The sequence below is a fragment of the Boleophthalmus pectinirostris genome, unplaced genomic scaffold (assembly GCF_026225935.1).
Source record: "Boleophthalmus pectinirostris isolate CB_2022bp ecotype Guang Dong unplaced genomic scaffold, ASM2622593v1 HiC_scaffold_468, whole genome shotgun sequence".
Taxonomy (NCBI): domain Eukaryota; kingdom Metazoa; phylum Chordata; class Actinopteri; order Gobiiformes; family Gobiidae; genus Boleophthalmus; species Boleophthalmus pectinirostris.
Window position 1 is genome coordinate 26,603 of NW_026571384.1, and position 23,398 is coordinate 50,000.

The 23,398-nt window shown below is 39.3% G+C and overlaps 3 protein-coding genes across 6 annotated transcripts; 2 read left to right on the plus strand and 1 right to left on the minus strand.

Moving 5' to 3' along the window:
* The first annotated feature begins 223 nt into the window (after positions 1-223).
* On the plus strand, positions 224-2,826 carry LOC110158934 (phospholipase A and acyltransferase 3-like). Of its 2 annotated transcripts, none has more exons than XM_020923491.2 (5): positions 224-322; positions 461-554; positions 704-812; positions 1,165-1,433; positions 1,931-2,826. In XM_020923491.2, exons 2-5 carry the CDS (start codon positions 540-542, stop codon positions 2,054-2,056), a joined length of 519 nt encoding a protein of 172 aa, XP_020779150.1. In that variant the 5' UTR covers positions 224-322; positions 461-539; the 3' UTR covers positions 2,057-2,826. The 2 variants fall into 2 exon arrangements, with proteins under 2 accessions (XP_020779150.1, XP_020779151.1); XM_020923492.2 differs by having other exon boundaries at positions 252-377.
* Positions 2,827-2,938: 112 nt separating this feature from the next.
* On the minus strand, positions 2,939-8,947 carry scyl1 (SCY1-like, kinase-like 1). The gene is made up of 18 exons (XM_020923401.2): positions 8,746-8,947; positions 8,186-8,326; positions 7,364-7,486; positions 7,055-7,278; positions 6,887-6,977; positions 6,628-6,783; positions 6,394-6,552; positions 6,205-6,312; positions 5,998-6,111; positions 5,768-5,923; positions 5,493-5,681; positions 5,322-5,397; positions 5,043-5,228; positions 4,683-4,828; positions 4,521-4,607; positions 4,141-4,449; positions 3,889-3,967; positions 2,939-3,810 (listed from the first exon to the last, which is right to left on the minus strand). Exons 1-18 carry the CDS (start codon positions 8,851-8,853, stop codon positions 3,686-3,688), a joined length of 2,577 nt encoding a protein of 858 aa, XP_020779060.2. The 5' UTR covers positions 8,854-8,947; the 3' UTR covers positions 2,939-3,685.
* A 7,223-nt stretch (positions 8,948-16,170) lies between these two features.
* On the plus strand, positions 16,171-22,599 carry si:ch211-276i12.4 (serine-rich adhesin for platelets). Of its 3 annotated transcripts, XM_055162279.1 has the most exons (8): positions 16,214-16,234; positions 17,475-17,526; positions 17,643-19,014; positions 19,686-19,714; positions 19,880-20,008; positions 20,549-20,615; positions 20,720-20,827; positions 21,242-22,599. In XM_055162279.1, the coding sequence occupies exons 1-8, from the start codon at positions 16,222-16,224 to the stop codon at positions 21,794-21,796; spliced, it is 2,325 nt and encodes a 774-aa protein (XP_055018254.1). In that variant the 5' UTR covers positions 16,214-16,221; the 3' UTR covers positions 21,797-22,599. The 3 variants fall into 3 exon arrangements, with proteins under 3 accessions (XP_055018253.1, XP_055018255.1, XP_055018254.1); XM_055162278.1 differs by having other exon boundaries at positions 16,171-17,526; XM_055162280.1 differs by lacking the exon at positions 20,720-20,827 and having other exon boundaries at positions 16,171-17,526.
* Positions 22,600-23,398: the final 799 nt, after the last annotated feature.

Here is a 23,398-nt window from a genome sequence, read left to right on the forward strand (position 1 = left end):
GTTTTATTTATTTATTTATTATATTCTATATATATTGGATATATTTGCAGACTGTGGCTGCACTCAGAGGGCTGCCTTCAGGATGCTGCACATTATTTATAAATTGTCTACCACAATAAACATTTATTTAATAAACCAAATTGAATGCATATGAATAGTAGCCTAATGCTTTAGACTTTTATTGTGAAAGACTGGACGTGATTATCTTATTGTGAAAGGTCATCCAAAAGATCAGCTGTTTTCTGTTTTGTTGTGCCTGCGCGACGTCTCCGTCAGAAGCCGCTGTCACCGCCACAGTTTTTCCTGCAGAAACAAACTGAAGGTGAAACTATGCGAGAAACAATTTAATTAAGAGACATAAGGCTAGACAAAAACAGGTTGACCATGTCAAATTGTTCTTTGTCTCGTAAAAGTCGCTTACTGCTTAAGCCTTTCGCCTCACTTGTTTGTCTCTGTGCAGATTTCCTCCTGTGGGTTCTTGGTATAGTCCGATTGAAATCGAAAGCCACATAAAAAGAACCCTTTCAAGATCTACTATCATGGCTCCAACATTGGTAAACATATATTTTTAAGTCATTATCTTTAGCGTATTTAATGTCAGTCAATTACATATTAATTTAGGCTAACCTTATAGGGATAAACAGCATAATAAGCATGGGTTTGCTTATAAGTGAACTAATATGATTCTTGTTTTGCTTTTCAGTATGATGAAAAGCCAAATCCTGGGGACCTAATAGAAATCTTCCGTGGCTCTTACCAGCACTGGGCAGTCTACATTGGCAATGGCTTTGTGGTTCACCTGGCTCCACCTTGTAAGAACACACAAATCTAAGTGTAGGGGCAGTGTGCCACACCGGCCACTAGGATGCAAATTTTAAAAGGTAGTTCTGACACGTGTTTCCATATAAATGAGCCCAAAACTCCAGTAAAAGTTAGCATCGCTAATTAAAGGTCTTAAATAGGCAGCAACCCACAGAAAACAAAGACACAATGCCACACAGTGGCCGGAGATGCATTTTGGCCCCTACACTAACCTTTGAGACACATGTTATAGCATATTTGTATTGACAGTATGGTTAAAACCTATTTAAGTGTTCTTTATTAATTATAAAATAATATTAATAATTCATTTAAGTGTTTTTTAATGCTGATTGCTTGTATTAGCTGAGATTTCAGGTGCAGGTGCCAACAGTATGATGTCCGTCTTGGCGGAGAAAGCTATTGTGAAGGAAGAAGAGTTGTGGGACGTTGTGGGAATAGACAAGTGGGTCATCAACAACAGCCTAGATGATAAATACACCCCTCATATGCCTGAAGTCATTGTCCGGGAGGCAAGGAGACAAGTGGGGAAAGAAATCCCTTACTGTGTCTTCAGAGGAAACTGTGAGCACTTTGTCACTGAGCTGCGTTATGGCCGGCCTGAGTCCCGACAGGTGGGTGAATAGTGGGATGCATAAAAGGCACACTACACTGATTATGTTTAGTCAATCTGCCCCAATCAACATAAAAAGGAGAATAGTGAATAATTAATTTTCAACCCTCACTGAAGATAAGCTCAGTATGCTATAACTTTAAAATAATTTTTACTTTTATCAAGGAGATGAGTCTCACATAATGACACAGTGACTGAGTTGGTACTCTCGCTCTCACAGTAAGAAGGTTCCAAGTTCAGTATCTTCACAGATATTTATTTTACCAGGTATTGAGAACAGACTCTCATTTACAGTGATGCTGGTTGATCTGACCTGTAACTTGTTCTGGTGGCATCACCGAGTTCAATCCCTTACCGTGGAATTCCAAGCAACTTTATAACGCATACAGTAGATCATCCACCAGACAAGTTACCTAGTGCGCCTTGAAGTATGATATTGTTTGCAGTTTGCCTTTTTATTAAATCTGTGTGACACAAATGTCTCTGTGATTTGTACAGGTTCGCAAGGCTGGTGAAACTGCCCTGCTTGTTGGTCTGGCAGGAGCAGTTGGACTGGGCATTGTGGCTTTGGCAGGGGCGTTTCTTGGAGGAAACAAAAAGGAAAAGGAAAAGAACACACAGTAATACAGCCATAATCCAGGCTTTCATTAAAGGCCACTGGCACAATATGTTTTAGGCCAGCAAAACACAACTGCCATTGACATCAGGAGGCACAAAGGATCTCTGTGTCTTAGTAACAGCACACAACATATATGCATCATCTTTGGTATAAAAAGGATTATTTTCACATTTTAGTACATGCTATCAGCATATAAAACATTATTTAAAATAAATTTTATTAATACACAATATTTATAGAGATATGGAAGAAAAAATATATTCACTATTAATGCATCTGTTTTATATAGCTCTTTTCTGGACACTAAAATGCGCTTTACAGAGTATTATTCATTCACTCTGTAAACACAGCTGCCCTGGGGCAGACTGATGGAAGCGAGGCTGCCAATCTGTGCCATCGGCCCCTCTGACTACCATCACTCACGCATGCACACACCACTTTCATACTATTGATAAAACTGTTTTTGTCAAGATTCTTTGTTATACATACACCTCAGAATAAACTGAAATTGTGTGGGGGGGGGGGGATGACCAAATGAGTAAAAAACAAGCTATCAAAGCATTTTTGTCACTATTGATAACTTTGGCGTTTCTGGCCATTACTGACACTGAAGTAACTCATTTGTATATCTTGCTTTTGCTTAAATGTGTTGTATACAGCCCACTTGTTCTGTAACTTTGGTTAATGAGGAATGATTTTCTCTATCCCAGGATTTTGTAAGCTTTTTCTCAATTGCATAAATGGCAAGGCAACAAATAAAAATTTTTAAAAGTTCTGTCTGTAGTGTCTTACCAAACGTCAAACTTGGTGAAAGAGAGTACCTAGTTATAACTGGTCCTTATTCTCTTAACTGTAACTCTTAATTATGCAGAAAAAGGCATGGAAAGTAAAGGAAACTAATTTAATGAAACAGGTTCACATCTTCAGTAATACAATATATAACCCTTCAGATATGATTTGTTAAAATGAAGGCACAAATAAAAGTAAAATGTCCTTTACCCTGAAAACATCCCATCCACTCTTGATTCAAGTTAAACATGAATCAGTTTTCTTGATGGGACATATAAACACATGCATTCATTTGCCATCCATTAGAAGATCTCTACTTTCCAAGGCCCGTTTATAGACAATAAAATACAGTTGAGTCATGAACAGTTTTTGTGTCAAATACTGTGCATGCATTGTTTTCGTGACAGCTGAAATAAATCGCATTGTTCATGCCATGTTTGGTACAGCAAATATTGATGAAGGTGTGACTCTCATGTCCTTGTTCACTTTTGTCAACATAACACTTAAATAGAAGATGTCCATTTCTGTACACTAAAACCAGCACATTTCCAGTTCATAAAATGTACACATTTTGGTTCCTGCCCATAAGACCAAGTGATTGACAGCTTAATATTGTCCTTTTCAATCTTGATGATATTTTAATAACTGCCCCTATTTGGGCTTTTATGGGCACTAGATTCATATTCTTGAGACAAAGACTTAAGTTCATTTGACCAGTCATTTTTACGGCATACTTTGGAGACAGGTTTACAGTATTATTTGCATCTTTCTGGTCCTTCTTGCGGAATGTCAAAGGTCCAATGATGGGTCCCATTGCTGTTGCCCCTCATGTACCCACCTGTCCTTTAATCTAGTTTACGTGCACCCAATTTGAGTGGTCCTTTATTTGCTTTTCGTTCAGCGCGTTTTGCCTCGAGTTCTTTCCTTCTTTCCTCACGCTTCTTCTTTGACAATTCAGCTTTGCTCAAACCTTGTAGACAAAAAAACAATTATAAACAAGTGTTGATTAATAATAATAATAATAATAATAATAACAACAACAACATACCCTGGACACCATCAACAGACTCCCAGCTTTCTTCTCCACCCCAGTCCCCTGTCATTTCTGTGCTCCAGCCATCTCCTCCCTGAATAATCCAAAATAAATTTTACAGCAATGTATATCAGTGCAGTCACATGTCACAGCCTTAGCATTTAATCAAGGAATGAGATTAGATTGTTGACGCTGCATATTTTAGACATTAGTCACCCATCTTGTTCTTTCTGTCATCAATAGGACACAGTCCCCCTTTGCTCTTACCGTGACAGTTGTGTTAGCCGCCACTCTCTGGGATACGCTGGCAAACAGGTCATTCTGAGCTGAACCTTTGGCTGCACTGTCCCAGTTGTATTCACTGGCTAACCGCACACCTGCAGGCAGAGGGAGGGCCTTATTTGTGGACGTTGTGTCTGTGTCCTCGTCAGCCCAGTCATTGCCCCAGCCTTCTTCGCCAGCGGAACTCTGGCCCTGCCCATCTTTCTCATTGGACCAACTGTCATCTGCATCCCAACCCGAGCTGCTCCAATCAGAGCTCTTGTTTTTCACAGCCACCGATGACATGCGACTTGTCTAGTTTAAAAAAGAAAGATGTTAGCAGCATTATTTTAACATATTACATCTACTAAAATATATATGTATACTTTATCAACAGCTTTCTTCTTAGATGATGTAATTCCTGACCAGTCGGCACCCCAATCATCAGATTGAGTCAGAGTTTTCTCTGGTTCCTTTTGGAAAAAGAGCCACATTAGAAAAAAGCAAGGTAAACTACAGTGTGCTGTTAGTTTTTATTGATGATCTACCTCTAGACTTCCCCAGTCCTCATCATCATCCCAGCGGTCTCCTATTGGCTCATTATTGTTGGTCTGAATATTACTTGTTTCTGGTGGACTAAAGTTACTGGCAGCAGGATGAGGCATAGAAGCCTCTGAAGGCATGTCTTGAGAATCTGTAAAAATGTAAAAAATACTTCACAAAATGTAAAAACCAGGAATGTGCTATGATGCAACATAACTAGTAATGGTAACACTAAGTACCAGTTACACAAATGGTGAAATATGGCATCAAGACTAAAAAATGAAGTATGAAAATGTAAATCCTGAAATAAATATATGGACAGAATAATCAGAAAAACAGATGTAACAATATTAACAGTTTCTTACCAACTGAAGAAGCATTTGCTGGAGTGATGGCATCAGTAGCAGCTGAAGCCTCAGGGGCTCCTCCGCCCTCTGTTCCTGGATTTGTTCGGATTAGTTTTGAAGTCAGTGAGGACATGCCTGTGACCGCCCAGCCCGTCCAACCCGAAGAGGCACCAGCAGGTTGAGCACATGACCCCACATCTTTCTCTAAAAGGCACAACAGGGAATAGAAAGGCGTCAGGTTTAGAAAAACAACTAATCAAGGGATTCTTCTTTGATAAGTTTCTAAGAAATACACACCTATCTCCGTCAGCATGCTAGGGTCTTCTGAAACAGTTTCCAGTTTAGAGAGGAAACTCTTTATAGCTTTAAAAGCCTGGAAAGGATGAGAAAGTTGAAAGTAGTTTTTGTGGCAAAATGCACCAAAGTAATTCAATTGAATTAGAAATGCAGCATTTACTCTACAAGTACCTGGTCTCGGACACCTTTATCTGGGTCGACTGTAATGGCACAAAGAGTGGGCAGTATGCGTGCTGCTATTTCTGACACACTATAATAGTTGTGAGTGGCAGCAAAGCCCAGAACTCCAGCAGACCGAGAAGCTGGGAAAGGGTCCTTAGTGGCGCGTGAGAAAGCAGAAATCAAAACCCGCTGTCGTGCCTAGGGGAGAGGAAGAGACTTTTTAAAAATCTGAATACTGTGACTACTTAAGACATTGTCTTAATGAACTTTAATGAATGTCTTACTCCAGCATTGAGGTAGGAGGCTATCTTGCCGAGACAAACAGTTGTGTTGCACCGGATTGGACCTTGCTCATCACGAGCCTGCAGTCTAGCAAAATGACGCATTAGCTCCTGGTTCAGATTGGTCTCATTCAACTTTGGAGCCAAAAGTAGCATGGACTACAGTAGAAAAGATAAAGATTAATAAAAATGTATTGATCAATTTATTTCATTATTTTATTATTATGAACTACCTTGACAGTCTGCTCTCGAATGGCTGGGTTGGTGTCTGTGAATCCATGAACAACATGTGGGAAAATCTGATTATTGACAGCCGCTTCATTTAAATACTGAATGAACTGCTCCATCTGCAAACAAACAAAACATAAACATGTTTTGATTATTTTAAGTAAGAAAAAAAGTTAAAGAAATTTGAAATTCAGTGTAAAATGAATTAATACTTGTTGAAGCAGTCGTATTCTCATTGCTCGGTCTGTAGAGGAAAACATCTTGACTATGACTGGGATTATCTTCTGTTGATATTCCTCTGCAGAGAGGAACTTTCCTACCTAAAAGATGGTCAGACAAGGTCTTTTAAAAATATGTTCAACTGTTAAAATTAAAAAACTAAAATTGAAGCAAAGACACACCTTAAACAGAGGCGTTAAGACGACTGCTCCTGCATTTCCAAACTCAAATGCAGTGAGGAGCTGAGGAAGAACCTTGTGTTTGCAAAAGTCCTCAGGAAAAGAGTCTAGATTTTCACTCAGATCCTGGAAAAACTGCTGCTTCTCTGAAGGCTCTTTGATCTTGAAAGTATAGTGATTGTTATTCTAATAGTTTGTTAGTTAAAAAAAAAGTAAATGTATAGTCACTATAAATACCTGAATTTCCTCTAGAAAGAGGTTACTTTCAACAAAACTGTTGCTGAGGAACCCCCCAGGCGCTCTGCAGTTCTGTAAGAAGCGGGCAGGATTGGGCCGAGCCCGGGGGTTTGCTCCCACAAGCTCACAGTAGTGAGGGACAAGGGTTTTTGGGATCTGCGCAAATGGTGTGCATTACATTTCAAAACAACTAAACTACTGACAAAAATATAACAAAATAAATGATTTAAATATGATTTTAAACATCTCTGCATCTTACCTTGCCTAATGAACGAAGTGATGAAGTACGTGGTAGTGGGCCGTTGAACACCTCCCATATTAAGCAGCCTAACCGCCAAACTTCGCCAGCCCTGAAATATTGATCAAAATCACTAATATGCTTTGTGTTCACCTAGATGCTTCTAATATGATGCACCTTTAGTCTTACCACTTTTCTCCACTATTTGGCATTTCGGGAGGATCATACTTCTCCATATCAGGGTACACCGCTTTAGGGGCAGGTAAAACGGCTCCACTTGGATCACCTTGTTCAGGGGCAACATGGTCAAGTGCTCCAAGCTTCCACTCCCCAGCTTTATCCACAAAAACAGCCCACACTCCCAAGTTGTTATGGAGGAGGTGGCAGTCATTGATTAGGAAACTGAGAGCCTTCTGTTTGATGAAAAAAAAGAATGTCTTCTAACAACACAAAATGTTTATGATAACAAGATAAGCTGGTGATGAATTTTCTACTAACCACAATCTGGTGAAGACCCCATGACACCTCTAGTTCTCCAGCACCGCCCTTTTCGGCTTGAGCTTTAAGGTGGACTGCAAGTGGTGTCACCTGCTCAGTAACCAAATACAGGCTTTTCTCTGTCTACAAAATGGGACAAATCAAGAGTAACTCATTGTACACAGACCATGTTTTACAACATAACAACTTGGACTGAGTACCATTAAAGATCCCACTATGGTGGAAACATAGGTTAAGAAAAATATGGTATTTGGTAAGATTTTTTTTTTTGCCTGGTGGGTTCTGTAAGATTACTATGAAAAATGAGTAGGCAGCATCATCACAAATTAAATTAGTACAGAGCGATTTTACTCCCAAAAAAAACCCAATGCATTTCTTCTATTAGTATTCTATTGTGCTGTTGATAGTTTTTGATAAACTGATAAAATGTACTGTTCAAGTAACAGGGCCAAAAAAGAAGTATCGTTCATTCTAAGCAGAAAAAAGGAACCCAGCCCTAATCATGACAAAACATCATCACAATGTAATGTTAAGTAAAAGGACACTGTAGATTTCCATGGTGTTAATTTAATACTGTGGGTATGCAAGGTAAGTAAACATGAAAGCACAAAAACAGACAAAATTACACTAAAATCTGGCAGCATTCTCACTAAAATCACTAAAAATGCACTTTACATTAGCTATCAAAACTACAATCTAACATTATGGGTAAGTGCTATACTACTTACCTCAAACTGAATGAATGAGTGGGAAAAGTATATGATTCAGAAAAGGCTATGAAGTCATAATTTCAGTAGTTTGCCATTGTGTTTCATTACACACCTCTAGTCCATCAACATAAGCCAGGATGTTGGGGTGTCGGAGGGTCTTCATACGTTTGAAAGCTGCTTTGGCTAGCTGGGTTTGTTGTTCTGAACCTTGGGCAACCTCGTAAACAAAGATGGAGACAGGCTCTCCATTTGTCTATGAAAACGAAGGCAGTTTTATAAGATTTGTAACAGTTTTTACCAATAATATCTTTTAAACAAACGTTACTTATTAGGACTTCACTTAAAGATTTGGCAAGTAATGTGTATAAAAATCCTAAATCGTTTGCATCACAACTCAAAACGAAATCTGAAGTGACGTGGCGAGAAAAGCGCTTAGAGAGTAAACAAAGCTACTCGCTCCTATACAGTCGAAAACTGCTTTAGCATATTTGTATCAATAAACACAACTCTTGTTTATGTCAGATTGTCTCTCTGTGTTAATGCTCTATCAAGATTTTGAAGTGACATTACTGCTAAAGTTCAATAAAGGACAACTTGCAAGTGGGTATGTCTATGGACACCGCTAGCGATGTAGCCACAGGCCTCTTAGCATCATAGCATACACGTCTTTACCTTTCGTTTGCCCCGGTGAAGCGTCCATAATCCACATTTTTCTTGTGTCTCAGGGAGAATTTCATAAGCAAAGTCTTTAACGGGATCCCTGGCGAAAAATGACCACATTTCTCTTTAACCCTCACTGCATCTAACACACCAAAGCAAATAGTTTTGATGCTGGTCCGCAGGTGGAACCGATATCAAATAGGTCCGTAAAAACATTTCTGTACAAACGTTCCGCCTCATAGTTTCTGGATTTCTATCGTTTCTGGATACTGACCATGGATCTATTAAAATAATAATAATACCGACATTATCAGTGAACCTAACTACATGCATGACTTGGCATTCTAAGTTAACACGTAAAATGTGCTTTTCCTAAAGTAATTTCATCTGAACACAAAAAAGAATACAATGTCTTAATGCAATCATGGTGCAATAAATAGTCAACTGGAAATGTGGTGAAAGTCCAGTTATTACTTATAAGTAACTATATATAAGTAGGCCTAACAGAATCTGCTTTCAGAATCTTTAGACTTGTGCACCCAAATCATAGATCAATCAGATGTATATTTTTTTTATTACTGCCACTTTATGTTGAAGTCCAGATGATAAAACAAGGGCTTTCAAACTTGTTCTTAGATATACACTAGATATAGGTACTGATGCTGAATCATGCAGATGAGCAAAACTCTCAAAACTGAGTTGCTGTTTTTAGGGTACAACGCGGAAACTATTCAAATTTAGAATTTGCATGATCTGTTGAGAGTTGAGTAAGAATGGTTATGGTTATCCTTACAGAATAAAACAAATATTGAAGTAGGCTAGATTATGTATAGTACACAGTGGGCCAGTATTGTTATACAACTTTATTATGTTATACAACAAATAATATAGAAGACAGAAGCCGTAGAGCAGATGAAGTCTTTACTTATGATGCTACATTTTTTACAACTTAAGTCAAATGATTGCATTGATTTTTGTAACTCCACATGCTGCCACTGTTGAAACCAATTTAGCTTGTGCCCTTCTGTGATTCTCAGAATGATAGAAAAGTTCATTTCAGGTCTTTTTATTCTTCCATGGTACAACAGGCTACATGGCTGAAAAGGAGCACAAAAGTTAAAGCAGCCGACCACTTGCCCCTGTGATTTAAAAAAATAAAAATTAAATATACATCCATTTTATATATTATATTTGTTTTTATCTGACAGATGTCTATTATTTGTAGTCATATTGTTTTATAATAGGCTAAGGGTATCCAAACTTTAGCCAATTTTTGTTGGCCGTCAGGCTTCCTGCTACCAGTCAGGGGACCTCCGGGGGAGCACCGAAGCGTTACATCTAATTTCTTGCTTCTTGTATGAATATCAGCAAGAAATTAGATTTAACTTTTAAATCAACTTTACTCAACATATTTGTTTAGTAGCTCATGGGAATGTATCATTTTAACATATAACTAATCTAAAAACATTATTCATATTTCATGTAGCTCAAAATATTTGAGGGGTCATGAATTATCTTCACATCAATTATAATTTCTCTCTCTCTCTCTCTCTCTCTCTCTCTACACTACGTTTTTAGTACACCAATAAGAGACACCAAATTTTAAGCTTATAATTATGTTTATATCAACTACAGCCCAGGAGTCCTTTGACCATTAACGAGTCCTAGCCACAAAACGTTCAGAACCTCTACCTTGGAAAGTAGTACAAGAGAAATGGTCTCATCTTAAGAGTTTTTTGTTTTAAACTCATTAAAAGTGTCCTATGCTACATACTTCAGTCTGAAAATACTGAAATAAGACACTTGAGAGAATGGACCTTTTTGCAGTTTTTTTATTTAATGCAGGAATAATAGTTAGGCAGCAGATGACAATACAAAATCTTCCAAAATCAACAGTTTTGATACAAATGTGCAGGACACAATAAAGACTGCAGAAAGACTGAGGGCAACCTGTCCCATATTACTCAAGGGACTCCCTTTCTTTAAATCAAGCTGCACTTCCAATTAATAATGTAGTATTGATAATTGAACCGTTTCTTCAAATGCCCTCACGCACCCACAGCAGACTTAAAAGCGACACCGCAGGGAGTCGAACCCTGTTCCTGACAGAAGCCAGGAGTGCCACCACCGGAGTCTTTTGCTTTTTGTTGTTGCTGTAAGGGGGCAAAAGCAAAACCTGAAGGAACAAACTTGTTGTTCCCCCAGGAAAAGAAAACCCACTACACTTGTCCGCTAAACTTCCCTGTCACCACACACGGAGTTCACCTGGTTCACGAAGCTGAAACTAGAAAAAAAGCACAACGTGTTTCCCCGACCCCAAAAATTTCCCCAAGACACTACGATCATTTTAAATGTTTAGTACAACTACAATACCGGCCCCTCAGGTGTTCGATACCGCATTTCACTGGGACTTGCAGGTCAAGTGTGCAGGGAGACTGCAATGGAAAAAAGAACAATTTGAGCTGCCCACCCCCCCACCCTCCCCACTGCCCAGATTTAAAGATTTACCACTGATGAATTGTATTTGAGCTACTCTCTGCAACCCTAAGGATGTCCAATGGCTGAAGTCACATGGCTTGGTAGCAAAAAGGACTAGGAAATCTGGAAGAAAAAGATTTTTGCCCCCCACCAAATGCCCTACACATAACTACTGCAATGTTTGACGACTTAATGAAGATTTAACATAAATGTTATGCAGAGCTGTGTTCATGCAAAAATGTTGTGTTACACATTTAAGCCATGGTATGTTAAAAGAAATTCAAACCAAAATTACTTAACTCAGCACCCATGAGACTGTAGTGATGCAGTATTAGCGACACAAGCTTGCAGCTCTTGATCTTAATGCAACTGGTTCTCAGTGCTCCATTACAGGTTAGGGGATCCCAGACGCCAAATAAAGATATTGGGTAATTTGACCTAAGAAAACCAAAGGGGGAAAGGGGCACACAGACACAGAGGGGACTTCTGCAGAGGACATCAGGGATAATTTAAGCTGAAGCGCAGAGGATCGAGACTTCATTCAGGGGGAAAACACTCGCGGACAGCTTCCACAGATGGCTTTGCATTCAGAGGCAGGCGAAATCGGAGTGGACAGACGCAAATGATCTGAAACAAAGAGTGATCTACACAACACACCCACCACACAATATTTGGAGATTTGGGTACTACACTTCTTACAGTTTGAGATGCAAAGCATTAGGGCCCAGTGGCCAAAGAGGAATCTAGTAAAGCATTGTTACAAATGATTTGAGGATAACAAAGCTAGTTCAAAGATCTCACATTGTCAACTCCAACATTGCAGAAGTTCAATTTGACAAATTTGCCAACTCTTACTATTTTTGTGGTAGTCTTCATTGAGGCTTCAGTTTCTGGAAAAAGAATGGAAGGGACAGATCCAAAACCACCTAAAGCAACACATTTGCATTGCTATACTAAAAGAGCTTCTCTGTGCAATGCACATTTAGTCACTACAAGTCACACAGTTGCGTGACTATTTTTGGACTGAATAGTCTGCCACATGCACAGTTGCACAAGGGCCAATGACATTTCAGTGTATACACACTATAACCTGACTTGTCTGACCCAACAGCGGGTTTCTGGAGCTCAGAGGCAGCAGTCCAATTTCCTTGGCAGAACCTGATCCTCTGGACACTTCTGTAAAAATGAGAAAAGATACCCTGCCCACAACTCAAATCATAGAACTCACTGTTGTTATCCTTACCAAATGCTTTACAGCAGATATCAGAATTAGCGTTCCATCAAATCTTAGAATCAGGAACAGATTCACTGGTTTTCTTAGCAAAATGACTTTCAAGTTCTGGAAGACTAGCTTGCACTAGGATCCTCTTGGGATCATTTGTCTGCATTTCAAACATTTGATGGGACTCCACTTATCTGCCTTCACTTCCACTTTGAATAGACTTCAAGCCCCGGTCACATCCGTGCTCAACAAAGCTCCAACTTTAAGTCATAACCTGAAAAGCATAAGAAAAGCTCCCCACACAAGCCCCCCCCAGAAACAAATGCATACCAAAACTGTATTCAGTCACAACAAGCTATGCATTTATTATGCAAAAAAAATCCTTTACAGATAGTTTACTCATTGTATTGTAAATACAAAGCTCCGTAACTAATTGCAAAGGACTAGCAATGGAGGCACTTTGCCAGACAATGAATGTTAAACTGGAAAACATTTAGTGACCTTACGTGATGTTTGATGTGCAATGCAACTTGTACAAATAATGAGTTCCTCATGACCTCAGGATATCGGAGCGCACAGGACACAGCACACTGAAAAAATGCAAGAGAAGACCTCTCCCCACAATTCCATACCCAAACAAAAAACTCAAGACAAAACCAAAATGACAGCAATAACGGATTCAGCTACTTAGCTCAGTAAAGTCCTTAAGATTAAGATCTTACAGCAGCAGAACAACCCTGGGCCTGAACGCGAAGGCTCCTTCCTTTGAGGTATTGGAGATGTTGCTTGTGTAGCTTTTAAATAGTGGGCCCTTAACTTTATCTGAAAGAGTCACAAGTACAGATCCCCCTCCCACACCCAAACAAGACAAAAAAAACGAGTTGTAAAAATGACAAAGACTACTAATAAAGAGACCAATTACCGCACTGATGGGAATAACAGCTTCTGGCTACATGTTGAAGACTATGATTGGAGTGGCTACGCTGCGAGGTGTGTCCACTTGGTTCTTGAGGCACCTGGGCGTTTCCTAATCATGCCAGTTTGCTTAGGGGAACACGAGCTGTAAAGTCTAGGGAGAGACTCATTAACTCCCACTCCCCGCCCGCCCCCACATTACCCAAAAATCGGAAAATCCCTCAAACACAACTGTACAAAATGTGGTACTTGACAAGATGAAATACCTTCCTACAAGATTAAAACAGGATAAGAACGATCCCAATCCACAGCACTAAGTAAAAGATGAGCGCAACTTGTACCAAGGAGATACAACAGGGGCGATGCTTTCTTTGGTCAGCTTTAAGGGTGCAGGCCTGAAAAAAGAGAACTCGAAACACTGTTTAAATTCCCCACCCCCACCCACTTCTACTTCATAAAACTTTGTCAAATTTACAGGATAGCTACACCCACATGTACACCTCATGCTTTAACTCACAGCTGGTCGCTCTAAATGAAGCGCATGTGTACCAATGGAAGTGCTCTCGAACACTGAAGAATGTCGAACCAAAACCTCTAGGGGGTGTACCAGGGTGATCCACACACACGACGACCGATAACCTTGGAGGGAAGATCTACAGAACAACAAGACCGCCACGCCTTTAAGCCGGGGGGAACTACTTCGGTTTGGAGGGGTAGAGACGTCCCAAATACAGCTGTTCCTCTTGCCACCACACTATCAAGGCATTCACCACAGCAGAAACCAACATTCACGTCACCGAAAAACAGGAGGTCGAGGTACAACACGAACTACGCGGCTTGCCTGTGAAAAGGAAGAGAAGAGCTGTGCGAGAAATTGTGTTCTTTAAACATTTCCTAAATCTCTAATATTGCTAGTTACAAAAATACCTCTCTACCCAACATACAAACCCAGCTACTTGTGAAGCTACGAGATCGCACCGTCCCACCCTCACTGCTGGCTGGTTCGATCTGGGATAGCTGCTACACTGTCCCTCTGTTTTGGCTCTCTGGTGTACCCCGGAAGACTGGTAACAGCTGGCCTCTGCTGGTCCCATCCCTTCTGCTGTGCTGGTCCCTTGATCCTCCCTCTACGTGGCCCTCTGGTCCTGTCCTGCCTGGCTCCACTGCAGTCCTTCCTCTGGTCCTGTCCTGCCTGGCTCCACTGCGGTTCTTCCTCTGGTCCTGTCCTGCCTGGCTCCCGGCCCGGTTCCACGCTGGTCCTGCGATGTTCTAACTACTATGTCCATTTCCCCAATAACTCAGTCCATTCCCCAATAACTCAGTCCATGTACCCCAGTTAAAAAAAAAAAAAATCTTCCCAAATTAAAAAAATATAAAGATCTTCAATCTTCTTTAAGCTACATAAAAATGCAACCAACATTCAAAACTTCCGCTTGCTGAATTTTTACTTTTCCATAAGGTTTACTGATTACGTCAACGAGCAACTATGTGGCAATGTCAGCCTTAAGTAAAACAAACTAAAATAAAAAATACGTAGCTTAAAAATATGCTCATTTTAAGATCAAATCTTTGGTTTAGTTTCGATTAAACACTTAACCCCCACTCAAAGTTTTTGTTTTTTTAAAAAAGCACAATAGTAGTAGCGATCACAATTAAATGCCAAAAACGAAACAATATTTAAAAACGTTGTTTTAAAAACCGTCTTTGGTAATCTTCGTCGAAACACTTTTTTTTTTTTTTACTGCGTCATTACGCCATTACGTGCTAAGCTAAAGACGTTAGGCGTTGTTTTTCAAACTACCCAACCAGAATCTATTTACAGGCTATTACGTCACGGCTCCCATTTTACAGTAGCGGTCGTCGACCGTGAACGGTTTTATTTTAAGAACGACTCTCTTTTCAAAGAGCATTTTATATCTACATATATATCTACACGTACGGCATTTGTAACGCGAAATCTGCTTAATATGTTCGCTATAAAATAAGCCTGATGTCAAGTTAACAAAGGTTATTTCAGCGGGCTAAAAACAAAAAAACAACAACAAAAGTAGAAACTAGATCAAAAACTAGAACAAAACTAGATGAAGCGATAACTCCAACTAAATAACAAAAGCTTGTCGTTAACAGAGTAAGTTAACCATCTGCTTTGATTTAACATTAGGCCTCCACGATATTTCTGAAACAGCGCCACATCGCTTAATTTACAACTAGAAAACCCAATTCAAGTATCGAATTCAAAATCCCGTTCATATATCTGAGTATTCTATAAAGTAAGACTAAAAGCAATCAATTTATGACAAAAACGTATAAAACCTGCGCGGCAAAAATCGACGATCAGCATCTCATCAGCGCAGTCTAGTCTGTCCTGAAATGGCGTCGTTCACTTCCAATTTATACACAGCCCGGCAGAGGACAAATGGTGTATTCATCCGCGAAAGAAGGAAAAGTGGACTATCTTCTTAACTTCTTTAAAAAAAAAAAAAAAAAAAAAGCAAGCCATGAAGACATTTAGCCAAGGGGTTCGGATAAAATGACTTAAAGTGAATTAACCCTGTAACCGTCACAATATTTGTTTGTTTTTTGTGTGTGTATAGCTAAACATCATATTTCGAATGCATTAGAGTAAGACAGATCGTACGTCATTTGATTGTTTAAAGATAACCCATGGACAACGTATCTAAAATAAATGTAGTAACACAGCTTACTCAAAGAAGAGACAAAGAACAAAATGTATTTTGTATTACGTCACAAAATAAGATCTTGGGCGGGGAGTGATTTCAGCTTTGCACAGCACGTCCTCTCACAAACCGGTTGAAACCAGAAAGGAGCCTGTCGGAACTACTTTCCATCCTCTGCAATGGGCATTTGTGAATATGTTTTTTTCTTGTAAATGAACCAATTTTCGCTTTTTACGCGTCGATGGATAACAGATTTGTCAACAGCACGATCACAAAATATTCAGTATTACATTTGATAAGTTACGTGTTGAGTGAGAGGTTGTAGGGATCCCAGTGTTTCTACTAACGTTTCAATCAATAATACCTTCTTTAAATCGAACATAAGGGAGTAAAACAAGAAAACAGCCATAAGAAAAATCCAACTGTTTCTGGTAAAATCTAGAAGGTCATGGTGGTTGTCCAATGGAAAAGTACTTGATTTTAGGTGTAGTAACAATTTGTAATAACCAGAGGGCGCAAGTGTCTCCAGTAGGCTGCGTGCTTCAAATATTCTTACGTCCCGACTGTATAGTGCGGGGCGTTGGGTGCAGGGTGTTAGGTGCGGGTGCGTCCCTGACATGCCCGATCATTCCAGTCCCTCCTGCTGTTTAGGTTACTTGTAAGCAAAGGCATAACTACTTCTAACAGAGACGTGTTCTAACAGAGACGTGTATGGGCATCTCTATCATTACGTAACTTTGAAGAACAGGCTAAGGGCAGGCTCAGAACTGAACCAAATGATTTATTGATAACTTTCAGGAACTGATGTAGCACCAAATTCTGGGCTCTGGATACAAAGCACCTTTGTGGGCCCAACACTATGTTGTCTAATAAAAACACACATTACAGACTTTATGAAGACCCCTCGTTGCACTGTGCTCTGAGTACTTGCACCCTCCATGAAGAATGTTCCAAACTGTGGTTTCTACTTCCATTGATCATATATTGGGTCAGGGGTGAATTGCTGACATTTGTGGGTTATATGTGCATCACAAATTGGGAATGTGTTTTTGATTATATTGTGTTGATGATGCTCCAACAGATGACAGGCCATTTTAGACACATAAGGACGCAGCATTGGGTGTATGGAAGAACTTAATTTTGGTATGGATCTGCTGCAGGGTGTTTGTTCGATTGCCTCCTGTGTTGTGAGGACAAAGGTCTCTTGCTTCCTCGGTTCAGTGAGCAATTAGTTACATCCGTTGTGATAAAAGCCAGGCACGGTCAGGACTTTGCAGTTTTCCAAAGAAGGCCACTACAATGACAGACACGGGGTAGAGTCACATTTATAACATGTTCAAGGTGTTATACAAAAAAATATTTTAAGAGAACAACATTGCCTGCTTATGCACTGGAGCTCTAGCTAATGGAGAAATATTTTAAGCCTGTTTATTGTCCTTCTGAACTAGACAAGAGCAAGCAACATCAGAGCCACCACCATCAGGAGACACGGGGAGACAGGTAGGACACATTTTTTTAATGTTTCTGATTGTTTTAAATTATTAACTATGAAGTCTGATTTATTTCATGAAGTAGATGTTTACATATAATTCTATTTTTTTATTTTTTTATTGTAGATACCTCACTTGTGGTTACACTGGTATAAATGACAGTTTTGGGCAGTGCTATGAACAGCACTATCAAAACAGCATTGCTCATTCAGGTCCCCACTGTGAAGATGAGTTTGTGTATGATCAGTCCTGTACCCAAGTAACTTTGTCAAGGGCATCTTCTTCCTCTCTCTCCTCTTCCTCTTCATCATCATCCTCCACTTCCTGGTACACAGAAACAAGTGTAACTGACACTTTTACACGTCATCATGGAGAGCGACCACAACATTCCCTCTCCTGTTCCAATATTCATGATGCTCGCAGATTTTACCAGCTAGACAACACGACTGATCCCATTGTATTTGCCACCATAAATCATGGAAGCAATGGGAGTATGTGTAGTGAAGTGCATAGAGCTAAGGGAAAGCCGATATTTGCTCCTCTTGACCGTGGCCATAGTCAAAGTGATGATGGATTTCTGCAGCAGGATGAAAGAAAAATAGCAAAGAGCAATTTAAACCGTAGCCTGGGTTTTAGTGAAGAAGACATTATGTTGGGGGTCTCCCAAGGCCCAAAGAGAACAATATCTTCCAGCCAACTCCCTAGCAAAGGCATTTTGAAAAACAAGGAGCAGCCCACAGACATCCGTAAGGCTAAATCAATGGAGGTTCTATCCCCAAGAGTTGCTAAGGAACAAAGTGTATCAGGACATAAAGCGAAAGATCTTGACATAGAACAGGCAAAAGAAATGTTTGTTCAAGAAAAACTTAAATTTTCTGCCTTTTTGGATGAGATTACCAAACAGGTTATTAGTCCATCTGATCTGCAAATCTTGGGTTTGAATGCCAACCAAGCTACAAACCTGGTCACTATGAATGAAACATCTGATGTCTCAAAGCCCCAGCTTCCACCAAAGAAAAACAGAGATAGCTCTATAGAGGTGAATGAACAGATACATACAAGTAAACATGTAAAAGCAGCTGCCAACAGCAGTCGGACATATTCTGACTCTGGCCAATCTGACAAATTTAGCCCTTACACTAAAATGAACCACATCGGCAGCCCTCCTCCCCAAAGCAGTCATCACCAAAGCAGCCGTAAGAACAGAAGGCCCCCCTCTTCTGAAACTCTAGAATACGGGCAATCTACTTTTCTCCAAACTGATGGAACCAGCACCAGTCCTGAGCTCTGTCAGACAAGACATCGACATAAACCACAACCTGCTCCCCAAAACTTTCTCTCTCATGAACAGCATAGAGCCTCAACCACAGGCCTGGGCTCAGAATCCTCATCCACCAAATCAGACTCATCCCGGACCAGAGATACCGTTTCCACAGCAACTAGCTCTGAACAAAGTGGCTGTTACCATTCACCACATGCAGCTCTTTCTGAACGTCGAGTGAGTACAAATTTGGGATTTTACTATGAAATCAACATCACAAGTTTTCATCTTATGACTGAAAACCATATTTATAAACCATATAAATGGAAGAGGTACATTAGCATGTGTATTGAAAGTAAAGTGGGCTGACGCAGGAATGCTGCAGTGCTGTTGCAGAGGCTGAGTCAGACTGTGGGGGATGGGTCAGACTTTATTCAAGATGAGTCATTCTCTGAGTGCAGCTATTGTAAAGGGAGTAGCATAACAAGCACAAGACAGTATTGGCTACTGTGTACATATTAACAACCAATTCAAATCATTGTGCATTGTTACGCATTAAAACACTGATTGATTATAACCAACCCTATTTTCAGAGTGCAGTCTACCATAAACAGATAGTTGGTTGATTCAATCAGTCACTTCCTCTGTAATGGTGCCTGACCCACCCTGAACTGACTCTTTAGTTTGTGCTGCACTGCTGAAAAACAAACAGCCTCTGAATATCTATTCAAATATATTTATCTATGCTTTATAAATTCCAGGGCTACATAACCCCACACCATATATCTCCATACAGTCTTGCACCACATGGAAATATTTTTAATGAAAACTATTTTAGTGTTAATATTATTACATCTTAAAAAATGGGTGGATGTTTTATTTTTCAATAAAAGTTTTTTTTTTTTTAGAGTACCCGATGTGAAGCTGACCATCTTCAGTAAGTACCTGACTATGTAATCTGTGTTATTTTCTGTCAAGATGAGTCATGTTAGACTTAGACAATCTTTATAGTTCCACAAGGGAAATTATTTGGAGAGAATCTGCTTAATATGACAATGTGCTTAATATGAACTATTACATATAATTTACACTTTGTGTTTAGGGCACTACAGGAGGAGAACGCAGACCTTCAGCAAAACCTGCTGCAAACTGTTGTGTGCATAGAGAATCTGGAGACTGAACTGCAGAACACCAGGGATGAACTCGTCCATGTTAAAGAGAAATATAAAAGGTTTGAACACATGACTAGCACAGCACAAGTGAGAATCAAACTGTAGGGAGATGGTCACATGTGTAGCTTATTGATTTGGTGCTGCTAACGTGCCACTAAAGGGCATAAGTCCATAAGTAGTGATGTATACACATACAGTATAATGGTACTATCACCCTGGTGACACATGGTCAATAAATAACCGTTGTGTAAAATCTATTATCTAACACATCTTTTATGGAATAATTGACTACTGGAACACACAGTTGTGTAGACTAGTTGTTTATGAACAAGTGCCAAACAAAATGTCCCCCTTCCTTGAATACAGAACATTTATGAACTGTAGATTTTATTTCTGCACCTAACCTGAGCTGAACAGGAGAACATGCTTCTCATTTTTAATACACTAGTGATATTATATTGGATTTTCAGATGTTTCCTGTGTGCTCTCAGTTGTTACCAGATTCCCTGTGATTAAACTGTATTTTGAAACTCATGTTATGTTGTATGGATTCTAAAGAAATAATTATTGTGGAAAACACACACTGAATTGTTTTGCAGTCTCCTTGAGTCTCACAGTGGGACACAACAAGCCAATCACCTCCTCCAAGACCATTTGCAGGCTGAGGTGAGAAATGGTGGGGGTGGATGGGAATGGGGGTGTCAGACAGAGACTTCTTTGTTCTCATGCGAATGGAGAGTATACTGATACCATAATGCGTGTGTCTTTAGGCAGAGACTCTGAGCAATGAAAGGCAGCACATGTTTACTCGCGTGGCCCAGCTGACTTCAGAGCTAGAGGAGGCACACAAGACCATAGCGGCCCTGGAGAACATTAATGCAAGTACACTGCCATCTTCTGGGCACACTTGAATGGTCTAATTCAGTGATTCTTTTCAGATAAAGTACCCTACCACCTAAGACAATAATATGAATATTTGTGTAACACCAAATCTAACCCCAGTCTATATCAAGCCATATCATAGCCTATACATGGGCTAAAATTAGGTCTGAAACAAGACTAAAGCCTGTATAAGACAGGTCTAAATAATACTTTACCTAAAGGAGGACAAAAATATTAATAGATTTGTATGAAAATAATGGACCAAATACCACTAGAGGCAGCATTGGAGAATTGAGAATGGTTATGAGAAACACTGGTCTAATTTATTGTCAGAATTATGAGAATATGTTTTTTACAAACTGACCATTTTAAATACACATGAATGCTCACAAATTCTTGCTTAATTCCAGGTGCCACATTTGATAAAGAACTTATTGGAAAAGCACCTTTTCTGTTCTGCTGGGACCAAACAACAGTTAACATCAACAGCCACTTCATTCAGCCATTTGGATTCTTCTCCCCCTAAACTAGATGGAGCCTCACGTGATTGGTTGCCGAAATCAGCACAACAACAGCGACCCACTGCCTTCAGTCTGATCACACATGGACTGACAACAACAGAAAACCAATGTTGTATTCCAGGCTCACTCACCCCTTGCCCCTCAGAATTCTGTACAGCTGATGTCAGTGCTTTCTATAACAAAATGCCTACTGGCCTAGCTACGGGATCACAACCGGTCTGTGCACAAGCACTGCTGGGCAGAACCACAGCTGACACACCACTACCAACTGTCCAACAAGCCTGTGCGGGAGGTGACAACTGCACTGCGCATGAAGGGGTGAAGGTTGTGCAAGCAGAGCCCGCAGTTGTGACGGCCATGTCAGCCCAGCAGATTCTCAATGATTTTATGCAGCAGCTGTGGGCCCAAAAGGAGGCAGACAGAGAAACACAGCAAGGCGAGTGACAAGGAGCAAAAGCAAAGTCAAAAGTAATGATTGTGTGTGTATATAATTTCAGTGGTTCCTGACCTCTAAATTTGTTGATTAACCCCTCACCCACATGGTCTATTGTAAACAGCCTTTAGTCAAAAATGTCCTTCATTTAAAGTTTAGAGAAGTAACAAACTTATATAACACTTCAGCTTTGTTTTAACATATTTAATAAATATTTCTAAGTAGCATTTTAAATAAGTAGAATACATATATTTATTACAACATTCTTAAAAGATGAACTGATGTAACGTCTATCCATACTATTTTTTTCTTCCAAGCCTGAATAAATAGGAGCTTGTTTCAGAGATTAACAGGGGCCCTTTTACATAGATGGGCCTAATATGCAGTGAGGCAAGGAGCAGCTGAAACTGTGTAAAATACTCAATAATATTTTAATAGTGTTATTATCTTAACGTCTTAATTATCTTAACGTTGTAGTTAGTATAACTCAAACTACTTACTGAATATTATTAATCTTATGTCTTAATTGATGTTCAGTGAGTGCTGGTAGAAATTAGCAAATTTGCTATAACCTAGCACAAGCATTTTCTCTTTTGATTTAGTCAAAGAAGATTAGGTTTTTATGTAACTGTCCCTTATAAGTAAATCAGTTCAAATTAATTCCAAATCATGTAAATGTTGTGGCCCTTTATTATCGACATATGTAAACATGTACGTAAAAATGTGTAATGAAACTTACTTTATTTGAGGCTATATGAAATCATATATATTTTAAGGGTATTTTGATTTTGCTATATGTCATAACTAATTCTGTTAGCAGTGTAAATAAAGTTTATTCTGTGGTATTCCATGTATATTACCCATAAATAAATAAATAAATAAACAAATAAATAAATTAGATATTATGTGATTCATTATTAGTTGAGACATTGAGCTGAATATTGAGATGCAATATACTGTAGCTTACCTAAAATTGTTAAATAAATGTCAAATATTTTTGGCTATTCAGCCCACTCATTTGCTCTAGGGAAGTATATACTCCAGAATGGATTCATTCCAAAAAATAAAGCTGTCACTGCTCGTCATCATAACAGTGTAATCCTATTGCACCTGTCCCATTGAACTATTACAATTATTTGTCAGGTGTTGTTGTCTGTATTGATGGAGTGTGACTTTGTCATGATCATTCTTGACATATAAGACATATCATATTGGGTGTATTAGCATTACTATTCCCATTTATAAAGTAACAAGTAACTCTAACAGCTAAAACAGCCCAAACTCAGGTTGTGTTTCTCTCATCCACAGTCTTGGTGGAGTAATTTGAAAATTAGAGCACTACAATATATGTATTTATATTAATTCAATAATTTTACCAATTTATCCCAGTGTTTTGTAAATATATTAGTGTATAAACTAAAAGGAAACATTTGTATTTATAGTATCTGTGCTGTCAGGTAGGTACATATATATCTCTACCAGGTTCCACCTCTCCCTCATGTCCATCATATTAAAGTTTGCTGATCAAACACTGGCCTGCTTTCCCATTGGCCCATAGACATTAATAGGATCCTAAAGACTACGTTGAGTGGATTAGGGTTCCAAACTCTCGT